This window comes from Eimeria maxima, genomic scaffold, assembly GCF_000499605.1.
Source record: "Eimeria maxima Weybridge genomic scaffold, Emw_scaff268, whole genome shotgun sequence".
Taxonomy (NCBI): Eukaryota; Apicomplexa; class Conoidasida; order Eucoccidiorida; family Eimeriidae; genus Eimeria; species Eimeria maxima.
In genome coordinates, this window is record NW_013563751.1 from 1,777 (window position 1) to 21,054 (window position 19,278).

Below are 19,278 nucleotides of genomic sequence, written 5' to 3' on the forward strand. Positions count from 1 at the left end.
TAAAAAAAAAAAAAAAAAAAAAAAAAAAAAAAAAAAAAGACAGTATGCCTACCTCTGCAAGTGTTGGCTCTAATGTTGGTTTCTCCTCAGCAACACAATGTGCTAATAATTTATATAAGGGCTCAAGGATAAACTCCGTAAACATTCTTGGTGCATCCTGTATAAATAAATAAATAAATAAATAAATAAATAAATAATATTTATTCTATTCTTATTCATCATTAACACATCGTATCCTCCTGCTGCTCCTGCTGCTGTTGTTGTTGTTGCTGCTGCTGTTGCTGCTAAGGTTGTTGTATCGTGCTATATCCCCAATAAGAGACCACACAGCCGCAGCAGCCAACAGCAACAACAAAAACAGCAAACACGAACAACAGCAGCACCATCAGCACCAACAGCAGCAACAGCAGCAACAGCAGCAACAGCAGCAGCAGCACGAGCAGGAGCAACAGACGTACAGGATAAGGAGGTGCAGATACAATTTTATTAGTTTGTGGATCTCGATAGAAATCCCCCCAAAGAGAAATCTCAAATAATTCTAACTTTGTATAAATATCCTCTGCATGCAAATATTTATTTATTTCTTTTATTTCTTCTTGTTGTTGTTCTTGTTCTTTTTGTTTCTTTTTCTTATTACTACTACTACTGTTGCTGTTGCTGTTGCTGCTGTTGTTAGATTCACGCTGCAGCTGCTGCTGTAATATCTCTGTCTCCATCAATTGCTGAACAGGTATACCACCAAAGAAAGCCTCTTTGCTGCTATTTTTACCATTCTTGCTGCTGCTGCTGCTGCTGCTGCTGCTGCTGCTGGTGCTATTAGCAGGATAATCATCATTGTTGTCTGTTGTTGCTGCTGTTGCTGTTGGATTAAATACATAAGAATCAAAATAAAGAGCAGCAAAAGATTCAACAGTAAATACAAAAGAAAATTGACTCATAGCAAACAATAAATTCCTATTTCTTGGGGAAATCACAAGACGGGGTAATCCACGAACACTGCATAGGGTCTCAAGGGTCTCATTTAGCTGCAAGAAAAAAAGAAAAAAAGAAATAAATAAATAAATAAATATATATATATATATATATTTATATTTATATTTTATTAAATATAATATTAATATTACGTATTTTTTTACGTGCTTTATGTACAAATGGCAAACAAAGAGGCAAAAACATCACACATATAACAACCCTCGAACAGCAACAGCAGCAGCAACAACAACAGCAGCAGCAGCAACAGCAGCAGCAACAGGAATAGGAATATGTATATGTTTATTTACCTCATCAAGTATACATTTAATCTTATAGTAAGCATCTTGTGGTCTAAGCCTAAGCTCGAGTATAATTCTATCAAGTTTATTAATAACAACAACAAGAGAGAGTCCTTCCTCTAGTATTTGTGCTAATTGTGCAGCAGCAGCAGCAGATAAACCCTCTAATGCATCAATAAAGTATACAGCACCATCACATAGACGAAGAGCAGCAGAAGCCTCGTCAGAAAAACATACATGACCAGGTGTATCTATTATATTAAATAAATAACTACGTGAACCTCCATATACACCATCATCTTCATCATCATCATTGTTGCTGCTGCTGCTGCTGCTGCTGTTGCTGCTGCTGTTGTTGTTGTTGGTACTGGCATTACTGAAGGAAGTTATGTTTGTAACAGTTGGGGTGTCCTGTTGACCATCTTTATTGTTTGCTGCATCTGTTCCTGCTGCAGTATCTCCTCCACCTGATGCTGCTGCTGCAGCATCGTCTGTTTCCTGCTGCTGCTGCTGTTTCTGCATACTTCTTGTCTCTGGCTGAATTTGTCTTTTACGGAAATGTTTGGATGTTTGGAGGACAAGACAAAGAGGAACAGCCTTAATAGATAATCCTCTTTTTTGTTCATCTTCTCTTGTATCTGTATATCTCCTAAAATATGTTTTATGCCTCTTATTTGCATGCGGTGTCTCTACATGTTGTGTTAATAAGGAAAGACCCTCAGGTAATCTATATGGATGTGTTTCCTCAACAAGCATATCTACAAATGATGTTTTTCCTGTATGTAGTGCACCTAATAGGCATATATTACGTACACATGTAGGTGTATGCATTAATCCAGCTAAATAATCAAAAGAAAATGTTGTTTCTGGTAATCTTGTCTCTAATAAATCAAATGTTGCATGCTTTATTGGTGTTATAATTGGTTCTGTTATAGGTTGATAGTCTTCTTCTTGTATAATTGTTTCTGCTTCTGGATATACTTCTTCTGCTGTTGGATAATATTGTTTTAATTCATGAGGAACAGGTTTCTGTTGTTGTTGTTGCTCATCTTCTTCTTCCATACGTACTAAACCACGACGTAATAACTCCCCTTCAGCACCTCCTGCTGCTCCGCTTCCACCTGCTGCTGCTGCCGCGGCAGCAGCTGCTGCTGCTGCCGCAGCAGCAGCTGCACCCGATGCCTCAATTGCTGCCTCCTCATCTTCTGATTCATCAGACTCCTCCAACTCTGGCCCAATATAATTGCCAAACTCGTCGTAGTTATCGAGATCCATGGTGCTTAAGGAGCAAATTCAAAAAACCTCACAAGAAAACCAAGGGAAATATACACCTAAATCGATGGCGTAACCTCCGAAACAAAGAATATATATACAGGAAATAAAAAGAAAAAAACATACAAATACAAATTACCAAACTATTCCCCTCAATAACCTGCTGCTACTGGCCTCTGCCTCCTTCTTATCCACCTACAAGATGCGACACCACCAGTAGCGGCGCAGTCAGAAAAGGGGTGTATAGCGCCTCCAATCAATGCAGTTTTACCCTTTGCTTGGCAGCAGAGGCAAAAAAAGACCAAATTATAGGTAAACGTATCCAGAAGATCTCCCTTGAAATGCAGCTCCTCCACTTGCATGCATAATGCTGGCTACTCGGTATGCATGTGCTCGTGGGGCTGGATTTTGCGGCAATTTGACTCAAAAAATACACACATTTAAGAAAAATGTCATCAATCTCTGCAAATCACCTATAATATGCGTGTATTCACCATGAAAATCTAAAAGGAGACAATATACCCTCGCGCTTCTGCCCCCGTTGTTCCTGTTCCCCCGAGCGCCACCCCACGGACTCCCCTTCGTATTGCTTGCTGCACTTAGCGATTCAAATGAAGGTAGTCCATTAATTATTCTAATATTTGTTTTGTTTAGAGGAAAATATCAAAGAAAACTTCACAGATTAAGAAACTGCATAGCACAACGTTCCGCTCTCAGAACCGTGCTGAGGAGGGGTTCCCGTAGATGAGTTCACTACACCTCTCCCTCTCCTTCTTTTCAGCGCATTCCCCTTATTTCCTAGTAGTTATATCATACGTTGAAAACTAAATTTTGGCGTTTTATACGAATTTTCTTCGCATTTTCCTCAGTTGCGTCCTTTTATCATCGTAATTTTTGTATTTGCGTCCAGCTGGACAGCTCCGTTGCATCTTCTACTCTAGTTGATGCGTGCTCTTGTCCGTCTTAACAGCGTCTGTTTTGTCGTAATTCTTGTATTGTTTAATACATTTAAACACAAATATACTTTTTTGTTGGTAAACTTCTTGTCTTGATTGTGTTTCCGTGGCGGGTTGCCTTCCATGCCCTATTCAGAAGTTGCGGTATTCCGGACAGGCAGCCATTTAGAGCGTAGGATAACGAGACATGTCATCATTATTATAAGTTACTATTCTAATTTGCAATTAATAACATTATAAGGCAGTTGTCACATCTCTCTGACGGCTTTACGCCCTCTACAGCCTCTACTCCTGGGGCCCTTCTAAATATGCCTTTGTATCCCCATGGTAGAGAAAGGCCCACACGCATATGGGGGTTAGAAGGGCGCATGCAGGCGGCTTAAGGCTCAGACTTTAAGGTGTATTGTTTATTGTTAATGCATGTGTTAACGCTGTGACGATGGTCATACCGCAAGTATATCAGTAGGGAGCATTTCTCTGCTGACCATCTCTCTGGAGTACAAATACACACTGCAGTTTCGTATAAGTAAGTGCCCACTTGGCTCCAGGTGATGCTGCTGCAGATGCACACCACCGGGGCATGCATGCATAGTTGACATTGCACCAATGACACTGCATGCATGCGTGCATGCATGTACGGTATGTATGCATGCACTCATCAGTGCACGCTCACATGCCTACATACATGGGTGCTCGTCGGAAGTTCCATCACTGCATACAGGAACTAATGTATATAAATATATGTATATTTATATATATAACATACATCAATATTGGGTGTATGTAGCATGCAGGGTGTGTGTGAGATGCCAGTTAGTTCTGGTTGTTTGCATTAAGAGCTTAAGATGTTTTCCTGAGGAAGACCTTCGCAATCCGTTCAATAGCTTCTTTCATTTGTTCCTCTGTGATATTGAGGGGTGGGAGGAATCGTAGTACTGTGCCTCGTGTAGGTCTGCAGAGGAGGCCTTCTTCTTTGAGTTGCATGCATAAGTGCATGCATTCTCCGCTGCTTCCGTCTATTTCGACGGCATTAAAGAGACCTTTCCCTCGAATATCCTTTATGAAGTGAAGTTTATGTTTATCTTTAAGGCGTTGAAGTTCGCTGCGTAATAGTTCTCCTTGGATGCACGAATTTTCGAGCATTCCTTCTTCAAGTAGCACACTGAGTGCTTCATAGCCAACAGCGCATGCAAGTGGATTGCCACCAAATGTAGATCCATGTGTGCCTGGAGAGAAGACTTGCATAATATGTGCGTCAGTAATAACGGCGCTACAAGGCAAGACGCCTCCTGATATGCTCTTTCCCAGCAACACGACATCAGGTCTCACGTAGTCCCAATCACAAGCTAGCAGCTTCCCACTCCTCCCTAAACCCGCTTGAATTTCGTCAGCTATCAGCAGCACGTTGTGCTCGCGGCAGAGTTCTGCTGCTGCCCTTAGATACCCCCGCTGCGGCACCACCACCCCTGCTTCCCCTTGGATCGGCTCAACAAAGAAGGCAGCCACTTGAGGGTCTTGCAAAGCCTTCTCTAGAGCTTGCAAATCGTCGTAAGGAATCAACTCAAATCCGGGTGTAAACGGACCAAAGCTGCAGCAATCACATGCAGCAAACGCGCATGCAAACGACACAAGGGCGACAGCAACGCATGCGTGAATAACACAACATTACATGGCTGCTTATGCAGCAGAGCAAGATAGTCAACAACAACACAGTCGCAGAAACAAGCGAGCAAGCCTCAAGTATGCAGCTAGTCTCTTTAGGAAGAGAGCAGCAGCGACTACTCTAGCATCATCAGCAGCAGCAGCATCCTGCAACACCGAGGCCCATGCAATGCAACAGAGCACATCCCCAAACGAGAAAACGCGCAGACAGCACAATAAATATGTCGTATATGTATGAATGTATATTAGGTGGCGAATATATATATTGAGAACGGGAGGTAGATATACATCAGAGACATCAGAATAAGGGGCAGAAATTAGGAGTATTTACTGTCTGTAGTTCTCGAGAGTGGTGGAAGAACTTGCTGCAGCGATTGTTCTTCCCCAATAGTTGTTGTTGCAAAAGATGATTTTTGCACTGTCTTTTTTAAGCCCTTTTACCTCATATCCCCACTTACGAGCCATCTTCACCGCTGTTTCCCCCGCCTCAGCGCCTGCAGCAATAAGGAGCAACAGCGGCAATCCATACAGCAACATACAGCCACAGCAGGAGTCCGTACAACCAGCAGCAACAAACAACACCAGCAGCAGCAGCCCTCACAGAGGTCAGCAACAAACAACAGCAAGGAACGTAAACGGCATCAACCAACACATTCAATTTATTTGTCTTGGTCAATTTCTTTGCTCCTGAAACGCTTGGTTGCAAGTAGGGCAGAGATGGGTTTAGGCTTTAGGGTTTTGTTTGCACGTCAGCCCACCCCCATCTCTGCAGATCTTGACACTAATAAGTATAGATAAGTATATGCAGACACATATATACAAATATATATTGATTAATTCATTTTATTGTATTCACATATTCTTAGTATTTCCTCTTGGGTGTCTGCACTGGCGCCGCTGCGGTTACCGCTGGCTGCCTTCCCAAGTAGATGCTCTTCCGGGCGTGAATTTGTGATGCATATGCAGGTGGTTAGTAGATGCTGACCTGTATTCATGAGGAGGGTACGTTGATATCCAAAGAGCTCATTAAGGAATTTGCAGAACACAGACATGCAATCGTTATGCAGAGCTCTGGAAGTAAGGGTTAGGCGGTCTGCCTGTGCCTTAAGAGCAGCAGTAATTCGTGGGTGACAGTGCCCTTGATTTAAACTCTACAGCAGATAAGCACAGATAATGAGCAGCACAAGCAGCAACGTCTTACATGCATTCTATAAACCCTCCAAAGTTGCTCGGTGTGCTGTTCCCCCGAAGAATGTGTTGAGATATTAAAGGGATAAACGTAGAAAAGCACCAAAACATACAACAAAAATGATTGCTAAGAAAACTCAAGATGTTGTTGTACAACCTGCTTTTCCTTCATTTAATCTAATCTATGTTTGCATTACCGCATAGGAGAGATCGTGTGGCCAATGGTTGTGCGTAGGCATTCAATAACTACACTGAAAATCTTGCACAGGGAATGCCTCTAAAGACGGGGGAGCCGCGGAAGTGTACAGGGAGGAAAGGGTGATGCATGCTTATGCTGCTGTTGTTGCAACTGTTGTTGCCGCTGGTGTTTCTTCTGGCAGCAGCTGCGGCTGCCGGTTGCTGGCCTTGCATGGAGCTGCAGCATTTGCGTGCCTGCTGTGGCGCGTATCGTTCGCATATATCTCACTGAAATTCCGCAGACAAAGTCAAAGTACTTATTTCCTTCTGTGTCCCAGACATATACTCCTTCTCCTCTGCTTATAACAACGGGTGTCGGCAAGTAATTGGGGGAACAGTTAGCCTTATCTAGGCGAATGAAATCCTCCTGCTTCTTTAGGCCTGCGGTCTTGCGGTACTCCTCAAAAGATTTACTCCTTGATCTTGCTTGAGTGCTAAATGATTTCGAGCTGCCTATACACCCCAATTCAGGCCACAACCCTCGTTGACCAGTGGCCTGGTTGCAGCGGAAGGGGGAAATGGAAGCCCTGGGCGTTAGCGCACAGCCAGGAGGACCAGAAGGAGCTTGCAAAAGACGAGAAACAGAAAAACGAATCATGTTGCTTGTATATTATGTTGTTTCTTATTTATCCAATTGCAATGAGGTGCAGACAACTGCAATGACTGGAGGTTGACGGCGCGGCGCGGCGTTGCGGAGAACAACGACAAGGGGATCTCTCGTGTCGTTATTTGTTCTTCTAAACGTGAAATCCAATAAAATTAACCGCTTAAAGCAGAAGCATTAATTCAAAAAGACCCTCACATGCACAGGACACCCCATTTGCTGTTGCTGCATGTCAACCGCTGTAGCAGCAGACCATAAAGCGGCATCTTCAGCCCAGCCCCCATAGAAGGCGTTTGAAACTCAATGACAAACCAACAAATATACTTGTTTTTTGGCTTTATTGCAAATGTGTCTCTTAATTTCTCTGCAAAGACACTAGAATGAGTGATTACCCTCCTTCCCTACAATGGCAGCATCGTCCTTCCGTTATTTCATCAGTACCGACTGAGATGCTAGTCTGTTACCATTAGGGCGGATGCAACGTATACACTTCACTTGCAACTATTCTTCGTGTTCCTTTTCATGTTAAGTTGTAAACTTCTGCTCTTATTTCTATGCATCAATGAATAAAACCTTCAACGGGCGGCAACAACAATGCATCTGCTTGCCCCCAATCGGCCACTCGCTGCTTTCGGCACATGCAGCGGGGAAGAAGGCAAAAGAAGTTAAGGAAAAGTGCAATTCCTTTGAAACTTACAAATATTCAATTTACTTCCGAAAGGTTTCTTAAAAGCAAAGAGCCCTAGTCCACTCACGCCTATATTTTGTAGGTTCCTGCATTACAGTGTGCATTCCCCGTTTCTACTAAGCTACGCATTCTTTACTCATGAACGCCAGCTGTTATTCTTTGACAATTAGTTCAACAATATAGACCCACATTTACATTAAAACATTTAAATGTTTATTCTAGATAATAGCTCTATCCAATGATAGGAACAGTCACTCCGTTGTAGTTAAAGCACTTCAAGCTCATACTCTAAGTACACATTTATTCTGTTCATCACACAGACACGAGAAGCGTGAATAAGTCAGCATTTGCTCTTTCTGGCTATCCGTTTTAACGCTTTTGGGTTTTAACGCCTTTGGGTATCAGCCATTGCTTCTCTTTCATTCCCTTCTGTTCATACATAGACAATAATCTAAAGTACTAAAAAAAAGACTATCCCTTGAAGCCCGTTGGCGGTGTACATGCACCCTGTGGACCCCATGAACTTGCATTTCCCCTTGCGTATTCTGGTCACTTTCGTTCTCTCACACTTTCAACGTGCTGCAGCAGCCGATGGACTGAACAGCTGCCTCCGCCTGCCGCACTGGCTAGGCATTAAAAAAGGAACAGCCACTGTCTGCTAGGAGTGCATGCTTACCACTCTGTCTGTCTGCTTGTGGTCCTGCAGCTACTGCTGCTGTTGTTTCTATAGCTGCTGCTACTACTGATGCTGCTGCTACTGTTGCAGCTACTGCTGCTAATCCCACACGTGATGCTGCCAGTGCTGCTGCTGCTGTTACTGCTGGTGCAGCTGCTGTTTCTTGCGTTGCAGTTCGCCAAAGGCAGCATCTTCAAGCTCCTGCATTGTCATGCTGGCGGCGGCTTTGGCGCCTCCTACCCACTCCCATCCCTTATCTCTTTCTGCTTCTGCTTGTTGCTGCTGCACCTCCTGCAGACCCCTGCTGCTGCAGCTCTTCACATATTCCAATATACACGCAGCAGCACCGCTAATTGGCTGCCTCGATGCTGCTGCCACCCCCAAGCCAAAGGCTGCTGCAGCACTGTTCGCCTCTGCAACACTCAAAGACATTCTGCTGCTGCTATTGCTACTGTATGAGCTATTGCTGCTGCTGGGGCTGCCGCTGCTGCCATTGACTGTCTGCTGTTCAACCGGCGAAGGTGCGGCAGTTGGCTCGTGTGGTGATGTAGCAGCAGCAGCTGCTGATGCTACGGCAGAAGCGAATGCGCCAGCTGCCTCTTCGGTCTCCGCAGCCAATTCTGCAGCCTCCTTCATGTCATCATCTACTTCCCCCTGCTGCTGCTCCGATACAGCAGCAGCAGCCCTAACTCTAAGAAGCAGCTGTTCAAATCCTTTAACCTTGTTTGCCAGTTTTACAGAGGACACCTTGTCGTTATTATTGCTGTTCTTGCGATGTCTCTGCAGCATTAATGCCGCCTCTATAGCCCTCTCTCGAGAGGAGAAGGAGATGCATGCAATTCCTTTCTTCCTGGAGAAGAGACATAAATCAACAGCCCCATGTTTCCATAGTTGTGAGCATAAAGAAGCTGGAGTAGGGCCATCAGCAGCAGCTGCTGCTGCAACACCAATTGTGTGTGCTGCTGTCGGAGCTGCCTCTGCTTCTGCAGAAGCTCCTTCTGCACAGGTCTGGTGCTCCTCCTTGTATCCGTTTGCTGCTGCTGCTGCTGCTTCCGTCTTCTGGGTTGTGGCAGCACCGCTCCAGTGCAGCACTACGGACCTGGGTAAGATGTCCTCAAGGGTCTCCTCCGTCTCCGTCTCAGCGCTGCTGGATGCATCAGTTGCATGCGTTGCATCCACATATGGGGCTTTCTGCGTCTGCTGCTGCTGCAGAAGCTGGGCCGAATGTTCCCGGAAGATCTCATGTCTGCGCCTTTGTCTCAGTTCTGTTTGCTCCTTGATGAAGGCAGCATTTTGTTCCCTAATCCTCTGCAGCTCGGCCTCCGCAGGGTCTGTTTTTGGTGTCTTATGACGTTCTTCTGCTTCTCTTCTGTCTAATTCTGCCTTATACTTTTGCTTCTCCTTGTCCCTCTCGGTCAAGCGCTGCTGCTGCTCCTGCCGCCGCTCCCGCAGAGCCAGCAGTGTTCGGAGGTGCTTGTGGTAGGCCGAGCGCTGCTCAGCATTCGAGAGAAAAGCAAAGGCTAAGTTCACTACTAAGAAAGCAGCAGCAGCCTCCGTTTCTCTCCCCTTATTTTTGTCGGGGTGTGCTTTCAGAGCAGCACGTCTGTATGCTGTACCGATGGCCTTGGAGGTCAGCGCCTCCCGTGCTGCAACAGAAGCTTCATCTGCAGCTGCTTCCTGCACACTCAGCGGCTGCCCTTCTTCAGAGCACAGTCCTAACACGGTGTATGGGCATTTTCCCTTCAGGCCCGCAGGCAGCTGGCCTCGAGAAGCGTCCATTTTCTACCACTTTAGTCCGCCAGCTGCTGCTGTTATTGCTGCTGCATCAACTCCATGTCTAGCAGCAGAAGTCAACGAACACCAACCAACTCGGCGCAGCGCCGGGCTAGGGTGCCCTTAAACTAAAACTTGGAAATCAGCAGAGCTAAAGAAGATGAGGAAAATGATGACTTCTACATGCTAAATCTAGCAATCAATGGAAACTTCTTAATGCCCGCTCTCTCTGCTCGCCCTCAACTCCGCCGAGCTGCCGTTCAAGAACGGGGGCTGGGGCCGTCGCGGGAAAGCCCCAGAAACGATCTTTGGTGTGTTTCAAGAAACTACTAAATCAAACGTTCAATTAATGATACAATTTAAGAAAAATAGAAAAGTAGTTGTGATCTAAACCCGCACTGGGAGGCAACGTCGCCTCATCCAGCACCCAGAGCATGCAAGTATACTGCCGGCTGTCTAGTGAAGAAGTACTCCTCGGAAACTTTCGAAAAGAAGTACATAATTTTGCCTAATAAGTAACTTTAATTTATTTTACTCTTTCAGACTTCAAATCGCCGCAGCTACTAATAACACTAAGCCGCACTAACACCCAAAGTGACGCCGCGTCGGCACCGACCATTAGGACGTAGTCTGCGCTGAATGCAACTCGACTTCACCCTTCGAAGGGGAAGCCAACTGCTAAACCCTTCCCTCACACAAGACAAGACTCAACCCTGCTACTGAAGTTTCGTTGACCCCATAAGGCAACCTCCACCCACCACCCCACTCTCCCACTGCAGACTGCAGATTAGGGGGAGTTACATGCAAGCACAAAAGAGGAACTCGCAGCGGGTGTTCCAATGACAGACAGAATACAGAGCTGAGCCACATTCAAGGCTCTGCTGTCTTCCGGTCCGGTACTTCTGTGCAGCACACCAGCTACTGTTTAAGGATACAGTGTATACATATACTGCGTATAGACGCCGTGCGTACACCGCAAAGGTACAATTGAAAACTGGGTAGCAACCACAGTTGGGATGGACTTCCTGTGCTGTGGTATGCACTGTACGTACTGTCTCTACGCCTGTGCCCACAGAAACTGAACCAAACCGGGCAACCATCTCCCGAAGCAACAATTACTTCCTTCTACCTCAGAAATGACAGTGATTAACGATTTCAAAAGTACAATACACTCCTGTAGCTTGTAGTAATTCTACGAAGATGACGCATCGATGCAGTGCATGCATCAACTTTACCTGCGCAGTGGGCAGCAGGTATACTGGCAGTCGCAGCACTCCGATGGGTCAAACACTGCACTAAGGCATGTGTTGCCCGGTGCCCCTAAAGCCCCAAATAATGATAAATATGATACCCACATACCAATAGGAAGCCCTCCATCCCAAACTGGTAACCCTAAGTTCAGAAAGCCTCATTCATCAGCCCCTCCAGCAGTGGGTCTCCGTCGTCCGCGTCCATGCCGTTATCCGGAGGTGGTGGAGGAGGTGCACTACCTGCAGCAGCAGCAGCAGCAGGGTCTGTCACTGTGCCTGGGGGTGGTGGCGGTGCCGGCCCGCTGCTGTACACTTCGACATGCCCTGCGAGTCGCTGCTGCTCATACTGTTGAATCTCGCGCTGCTGCCGCTCCCATTCATCTGCTGCGCGGGGAGGAGACGGCATTCGGACACGGGGGTCGTTGCCGAGGGCCTGCGCTGCTCGCTGCGCCAAGGCAAAGCTCTTTGAGGCCTCTGGTGTCACTACAGGGTTGGAGGCAGTAACAAACGATACAGGCGCGTCGTAGTTAGGAGTGTACCCGCTCTGGTGTTGTCCCATAGGGCCCAGGGGGCCCTGTGCAGCCGCCGCCTGCGCACCAACAGCAATTCGCAGTGAAGCGCACCTAACCCAAGATTAAACGCTGGACACTTAGACCTCGGATCCACAAACCCTCGTCCTCAACCACACCCCCACAACACAAAATTCAATCGCACGCACGCAGGTTGCACGACAAGCAAATGCTTTGAACGCCCCACGACTAAAAGTGAGGGCAAGTGAGGCTGCAGCAGCAGCCAGATGAATCATTAAAAAGGCGCAATGAGCTGTCAAGGCGCAAGGCGTAAGAGAAACGGGGGCGACCGAGCCGACCAGACGAAGGATACAAATAGAAATAACACGGAAAGCCAAGCACAACAAAGCCAATCCCCACACCAAGCATACCATGGGCAAGCAAAGCAGAAACAACAAGAGCCCACAAGACAAGAAAACACCCGTAAAGTTGGCACCACCGTAGCCGTCCATAGAAACACTACTGGAGAGGAGAGGAGCGATTGACAAGCTGAGCAAGCAGAAGACAGGAAGTGCCAGTTCCCGAAGCTCTCTCCTCTCTACTTGTGCGTGTATGCGTCGCTTTTACATTACCTGTTTCATGCTTTCTAGTCGTTTAACAGCAGCATCGGTGGCGCCTCCTCCCACTTTGTTGGTGACCGAGAGGACTCCCTCCAGGACAGCGCCGACGATGTTGGAGTCGAGCTGTGCATTTTGCTGCTGTGTTTCTTGCTGCTGTTCCAGGTAATCGTACTGGAGCTCCAGCATGAGCACCAGGCTAGGATCTGTTTGTGCGATGGTGCTAATGGCTACTACGGCCTGGTGTACGCCCTGTGCCATGCCGTGAATGGCAATCACCCGCTCGGGGCACGGGTTGGAGTTCCTGTCAACTGTTATACGCGTTAGGGTTGCCTCCCTTATCTCACGCACGCGCACGCCACCAGGGCCGATGACTGTAGGACAGACGCTGGTAGGCACAACCAGCTTTGCATACATCTGATCGTACGGCAAGTTGGGGTGTACCTCCTTGCACCGCTCCAGCAGCGAAATCACGCCTGTGCTGATGGCTTCCGTGGAGCCCGACATCAGCAGCAAACGGTCTTGCGAGTCGGGGAACTTATTCTTGGAAGATAATACGTGCATGCTGCAACCGCATTCCTCCGAAACCTTGGTGATGGTGGCGCTATCTTTGCCAATCAGCGAATTCGCAAGTGCAGGGTCGATCAACAGCTTCATGTGGAATGGCCCAGGGAGCGAAACCGGCCGTTCATCTTCGAGAGGCTCCTCCTTGAGGGCTTCCATGTTCATGCCCTCCTGCAAGACGCCTGTTTCCGCCCAGGATGGCATTTTAAGTTTGTATCCGTGGCCGTAGCTCTGGTGTACCGACAGCGACTGGTTTGGGTCGGCATGTATGTACGGCAGCATCGCCTTAATGGCAATTGTAACCTGCTCCAAGGGTCCCAAGACAGAGATGATGCGCTCGTGAGGGTTGGAAGGCACCAACTGCCCAGGGTGGTGCGAAGGGGTTTGTTGATCTCTGTTGCTGATCTGAATTCGCGTGCCCGTGAAGCTGGCGAGCTGGCGAATCCGCTGCCCGCCGGGGCCGCAAATGAGCGCACAACAGGTGCTCATTGCGCTCATTCTCCAGACCATGAAATTAGCGTGACCCACCATCAGACAGGCGGCGTAAACCTTCTCCAGCACAGCCAGCAGCGCTCGATCGGTGTCTTGCGGCTGCCCGCTGATGACAACGATCCTCTCCGTGCACGGAGGTGGCTCGGGAGGCGCCACCTTCACCTGCACTGCATACTCCGCCTCGAACTGGCTAATAATGCTTCCGTTCGAGCCCAGCAGCTGCGCAGCCACCAGGTCGCTTACCAGGATCTTGTGGTAGGCGGGGCCCTGCATCAACACCGGCCGTGAATCTCGCATATACTGCAAGTTGCTAATGCGAGCGAGCTCGTCCTGCGCCTGACTGATGAGAGCGGCCTTGGCAGAGTCTGATAGATTAGGCACGTTAGGCGCAACGCTGGCAATGCCCGCCTTCACCGGTTCCTCCTTTGGAGGAATAAGAATGCTGGCAAGTGCCTGCATGGTTGACTCATCTAGATCCTGACCCAAGAGGTCTTCGAGCCGCTCCTCCTTCTTCTCGGGCTCCTCCTTGGGCATGCAGCTGTCGTATTTGAGGTTTGTGTGATCCCGCAGGTTTTCTATCTTCTGCAGAAGACTCGTCAGCTCGCAGGCTGCTGCCTGCACGTCCTCAAGGCCGCCCTGCAGTGTCAGCAGCCGCTCCCGGCCTCCCTGCTTCTTCATGTCTCTTCTGTCGCTGATGTGCAAACGCGCATTGCAGAGTTTACGCAGCTTGCGCAGCGGTTGGTCGCTGTTTTCGGGGTTAAGTTGGCAGATAGCATGAGGGGCGATGAAGGTGATGCTGCTGCTCCGCCCGCTGTCGCGGTGTCTCCCCGGCTCCGAGATCGTCTGCAGCGCCTGTCGCAACATCTTGTGCAGCGCCTCGAGGGGCCCCTGTAGCAGCAGCATGCGGCGGTTGGTTTCAGGAAAGAAGATGTCTTTAGGGGAGAGCCGACTCTTGCAGCCGTGGCTCTTCGCCAAATTCAATAAACCTCGATTGTCTACACCCAACAGAATCGACACGTCCCGCTGCTGAGGCAGCAGCTTCACGTAACACGGCCCCTCCAGATCTGGAGGCAGCGGGTCGCCCAATGTGTTCTTCGTCGGGTCAGTTGTGTTTACCACTGCAGGAGGCTGGTAGGAGGGGCTGCGCTCTCTCTTCCTCTTCTTCTCTTTGCTGCCACTACGGCTGCGACTGCTCCTCCCGCGTTTCCCGTCCTCATGACTCTTGGAAGCCTTCGCGTGTTTGCTGCTACTGCTGCTGCTGCTGCTACTGCTGCTGCTGCTGCTACTGCTGTTCTTGCTGTCCTTCGAAGCATTCTGCGGCTTGGAATCTGCACGGACGGACTCCGCCTCCGTCTTTGTCCTACTGCTCGAGTGCTTGCGTTCCTCCTTGCCCCTGCTCCTGTGTCCGCTGCTACTGCTGCTGCTGCTGCTGTTGCTGCTGCTGCTGCTGCTGCTGTGGCTGTTGCTCTTATGTTTGCTGGAGCTGCTGTCGCGCTCCGCGTTACCGGCCTTGCTGCTGCTGGTGGTAGATCGGCCACCTGAGCTGCTGCTGCTGTGGCCACTTGATTTGTGCTTTTTTGAACTGCTGCTGCTGCTGCTGCTGTTGCTTGCATGCTTGTCTTTTCCATGGGTGCCGCTTGAGCGGTCCCCAGACGACATCTCTCCGGATCCCATTGCAGCAGCAATTTATTCAACCCCGTCTCTAATGAAAAAGGATGCTAGATGCTGCGCCACAAGTCTGTGGCGTCGGGAACAAAAATGTACGGCGTTCCGGTGTCTAGACAACTGCTTAGGAAGCACCCGAATCGTATCCTTGTGCTACCCGCTAGTCTCTCCTCTCCAGAAGTACATGAGCTCGCTGCAACTCTCGCTTTCTAAAAAGCTTTCCCATGATGTTTCGCGCATCAAACGAGCCCTAGGCCACGGGGCCTGCTGCAGCGGGTCTTCTTCATCCGCTTCTCGCGCTCTTCTCTGTTTTTCCTCGTTGCCGCTACAAACAGACGCCGCTGCACCGGATCACAAAAGAAAGGGTGCGAAAGATGCAGGGACGAAAACCCAGTGAAAATTTACAGATGGGGGTACACGAGCACGCGACCCTCGCTGGGTGCTCGTGGGGGTGTGAGTACTCTATACGTTCACTGGTAGGTAGGCTTATAAGAGCTCAAAAAAGCGAAGACCAGCTACTAGAGTTCATCTCAGACAAACATGAAATGCCAAAAGATCATTTTATTGTAGGAAACAGGCAAAGCACCGAAATTTGAGCAACTGCTGCCTCTAGGCTTTCGGCGTCCTTGCGCTTCCGCCGCCTGATGCATGCCGACGTTTACCGAGCCCCGAACTCGCTCGTCGGTATAGGCTTTGAACCCTAGCAATATAGTTTATTCATAATCTACAGGAAGCGTAATGAAACTATTGAGTATATCACAAGCATGTCTGCCACCCTGTCGGTTCCCCGATTTCGCGTGCGCAGCGCCGCTGGCGGGCACGCAGTGTTCATTTACGTTTTTCCAACAACGACGCTTTGCCAGCCTCTAGCATCTTCGCCCATTATATATTATTGCAAGAGGAAAATAACAGCATGTAGGTAAGAACTATCAAGTGCTGTTCTTCTATCCCTTATGGCTGCGCACGCGCTTCTGCTACCGCATTGCACAATGTAGACGCGCTATCTGCAGCATAGCCTGTACAACGTTGGCAGGTGTTTCTGAAATGGCCACATGAACCCTTCCCAGGGCCAAATAGACAAATTGCATGCAAGCTAAAGCTCTCAACAACTATCTTCAGCGTGCATGCGCACAACGAAGAAGTCCTGCTAGTGTTTACATGTGGGGCTCTCTGGCACCTTGAGGTGCCGTAAGGTACGTTACAACTCGTAACAGGGCGGCTCTCTCTCCTGCAGCTCCCGGCGCTCGAGCGGCTGAACGCAGGGTGCCTGGAGACTAGGGAGGGGGCTCATGCTCTTTGAATTAACCTTCAGGGTGGATCTTGTTCGAGGACCATTATGACTCGCTAGAACCAACAGACGTAAGACACTCGGTAGTGCCGCATGGTTCACGCGGCGCAGATGATACAATTAAACATCACCCCACCGCAGGAGGGACCAATATACAGCTTCAGCTAGTGCCGAAGGTGCCTCAACACAAATCTCTGACCACGGAGAGCTTTCTTGTAGAAATACCACAATAGTTAATCAACTCTCATACAATTACTTGCTTTGTCTCCTGTTGGTGTGGGGAGCTAACAACCATTGGGAGCCTCAGCGAGCGGAGGCAGCTGCGATTTGTGCATCCAATCCAATGGAAGACCGTTTTACAGAAAAGCAAATTCATGAAGAAGGCCTTTCACTTCGCCGGCCAACAAGATGTGGCCGTCGCTACGATGCGGGGCTAGTAGATGGACATCTTCCGGCTCTAGAGCTTTATTTTCTTCTCCAACAGACATCGGAAGCCCTGCAGTTGATACTCGCATCTCCATTAGATTAGGTGGCAGGGCTTTGGTTTTCTAGAGCAGCTTGCCAGCAGGCGGCTCGCTGCAGCCAGGCATACTGCCACTCCTGGCAGGCCGCCGTCTCTCCCGGAGCTCCAGACGATTGAACGGCTCGGCTCAGGATGCATAGAAACTGGTATGAGGCGTATTTACTACTCACGTTCACCCTAGGTATTTTAGCCCCCGAAAAGCTCACACTAGTCCTCGGCGGAGATACAGGACCCAGCCCCATACAAAACAACTGTCCACTACTTACAACGCTTTGAGGAGGTATAGTAGAAATTCCCCGTACGCTTGGAAGAGCTATGGTTATACACAGCGAGGTAGGGACTTCTCTATACAAACCGACCATAAATATCTTTAGTACCTGACGAAGTGTTTACAAAACTACAACAATGCAAGAGTTTCATGGTACGTTTTGCGTCACCTGCAGCACCACATCACGGTGACGTGTATCAATGCCGTCACCAAAGGTGTCGCTGACGTGCTCAGATGCCATACCGGTTGGAGACTGTGGTCTGAACCTGCTCTTGTGCGATGGCTCCCCTTTCCCCTCAAAGATGCGTTCATCTTACTCCTTAGATACTCTTGCAGTTGCAAAGCTCACCAATGGCCGGCCGGTGAAGAGCTACAGCATCAACAGCGATCTCCCATGGCGCGCGGGTTCACCCGACTATACAATCAAAGGAGCTCTACCCACAATGCCCGATCATCCTTTGGAAGGTCATGCAGGGTTTAATACGATTGCTTAGCGAGTGCCCAGTCTCTCTTAGTTTCCCCCAGCGAAGAAATATTTGCTTTGGAAAGCACCAAAACGGGTAGGGACAAGAAGTTTGTTAGCGCCCGCAGGCATAAATTGATGAAGCGGCTTACTGACCATAACGTAAAAACGAGAATACTACGTTGCACGGCGTAGAGAGCGGATCAACATGATTCCCGTACATTGGACATTCGGCTCGATTGTGGGTCAGACGCATTTAAGTAGCCTACAGCCTTGCCTTGCCACCCACCTACGAAGGACACAACGTCTTCCACGTGCCTCAGCTGGTTCCCCACCACCCCCAAGAGGAGGCCCAGGTACCACAGGAAGCACATGTGGGCTGGCCACCTCTCTGTAATGACGCCACCAACCCAACTGACCAATTGCTTGTGGATTAAGTCCTCGATCAAAAGGGGGCGGTAGCCTCCGCACGTTACCTTGTTAAATGGCGAGGCGCCTCCTGTAGTGGTCTACATGGGAACTGGCCCATCACTTTGGAGGCTGTCCAGCATTAGCTGGACAGCCTCCAAAGTGATGGGCCGCAAGCACAAGCTTGGAAGCGGCGCAGACAAACGAGACCGGCTCCGCTCGTCTGCTTCTGACCCTCCCTCCTGCTCTTAATTCCCTTTTGTTGTCGTAGCCTCCATACCCTCCTTACTCTTGTGCCGCGTTGTTCCAGGAGGGAGCTGTCGCCTTCCCGTGTGTTGCCGTGTAGGTGTTGCAGACTCCTTGATGTGCCAAGGGGGATGGAGAGGTTGCTTGCGCACCGTGTAGGTGCTCTCCGTGCTTTTCCTTAGCATAAGCGCACTCCAGCCAATTACATAGTAGCCAGTGTTTCTAGAGACTAGCAGTAGACGAGTACACGCTGACCCGTGTTTCTAGGGTTTTGCAGGGTAAAAAGTTACAGTTATCAGAGTTTCCATGGGCATGCAGTACACGAATAGTAAGTGAATAATAGTAAACTAAGGTAGTTTCACTAGGGCAGCGATGGTAGTCGTATAGTTATTAGTAGTAGTAGCATTAGTGATAAGGTCACAAGTAGTGACTACAGCGAGTACACGAGGCTAGTAATAGTAGTTAGGTTGTTGTAGTTAGGGGAAAGTTAGTACTATGGTGAGGTATGTAGCACCGATAGCTTTTCCAGTCGTTGAGTAGACGCATCAAGAGGGAATTTACGTTGGTTACATGCAGTCACGTATGTCAGAGCACTCGACTACTTAACACGTAGCATAACATAGGTGGTGGATGTAATAGGACGGGTAGCCGACTCAGT

The 19,278-nt window shown here is 48.7% G+C and overlaps 4 protein-coding genes across 4 annotated transcripts; all 4 read right to left on the reverse strand.

The window, feature by feature from the left end:
- Positions 1-221: 221 nt before the first annotated feature.
- On the reverse strand, positions 222-2,546 carry EMWEY_00025390 (hypothetical protein; the record flags this gene model as incomplete). The annotated part of the gene is made up of 4 exons (XM_013478044.1): positions 222-281; positions 459-1,025; positions 1,563-1,808; positions 2,253-2,546. The coding sequence occupies 4 exons, from the start codon at positions 2,544-2,546 to the stop codon at positions 222-224; spliced, it is 1,167 nt and encodes a 388-aa protein (XP_013333498.1).
- A 1,793-nt stretch (positions 2,547-4,339) lies between these two features.
- On the reverse strand, positions 4,340-5,626 carry EMWEY_00025400 (ornithine aminotransferase, putative; the record flags this gene model as incomplete). Its single annotated transcript, XM_013478045.1, has 2 exons — positions 4,340-5,087; positions 5,493-5,626. The coding sequence occupies 2 exons, from the start codon at positions 5,624-5,626 to the stop codon at positions 4,340-4,342; spliced, it is 882 nt and encodes a 293-aa protein (XP_013333499.1).
- Positions 5,627-8,692: 3,066 nt separating this feature from the next.
- Positions 8,693-10,333, reverse strand: EMWEY_00025410 (DnaJ domain-containing protein, putative; the record flags this gene model as incomplete). Its single annotated transcript, XM_013478046.1, has 1 exon — positions 8,693-10,333. The coding sequence occupies one exon, from the start codon at positions 10,331-10,333 to the stop codon at positions 8,693-8,695; it is 1,641 nt and encodes a 546-aa protein (XP_013333500.1).
- A 1,392-nt stretch (positions 10,334-11,725) lies between these two features.
- EMWEY_00025420 (KH domain-containing protein, putative) lies at positions 11,726-15,433 on the reverse strand (the record flags this gene model as incomplete). The annotated part of the gene is made up of 2 exons (XM_013478047.1): positions 11,726-12,166; positions 12,719-15,433. 2 exons carry the CDS (start codon positions 15,431-15,433, stop codon positions 11,726-11,728), a joined length of 3,156 nt encoding a protein of 1,051 aa, XP_013333501.1.
- Between the last annotated feature and the right edge of the window lie 3,845 nt (positions 15,434-19,278).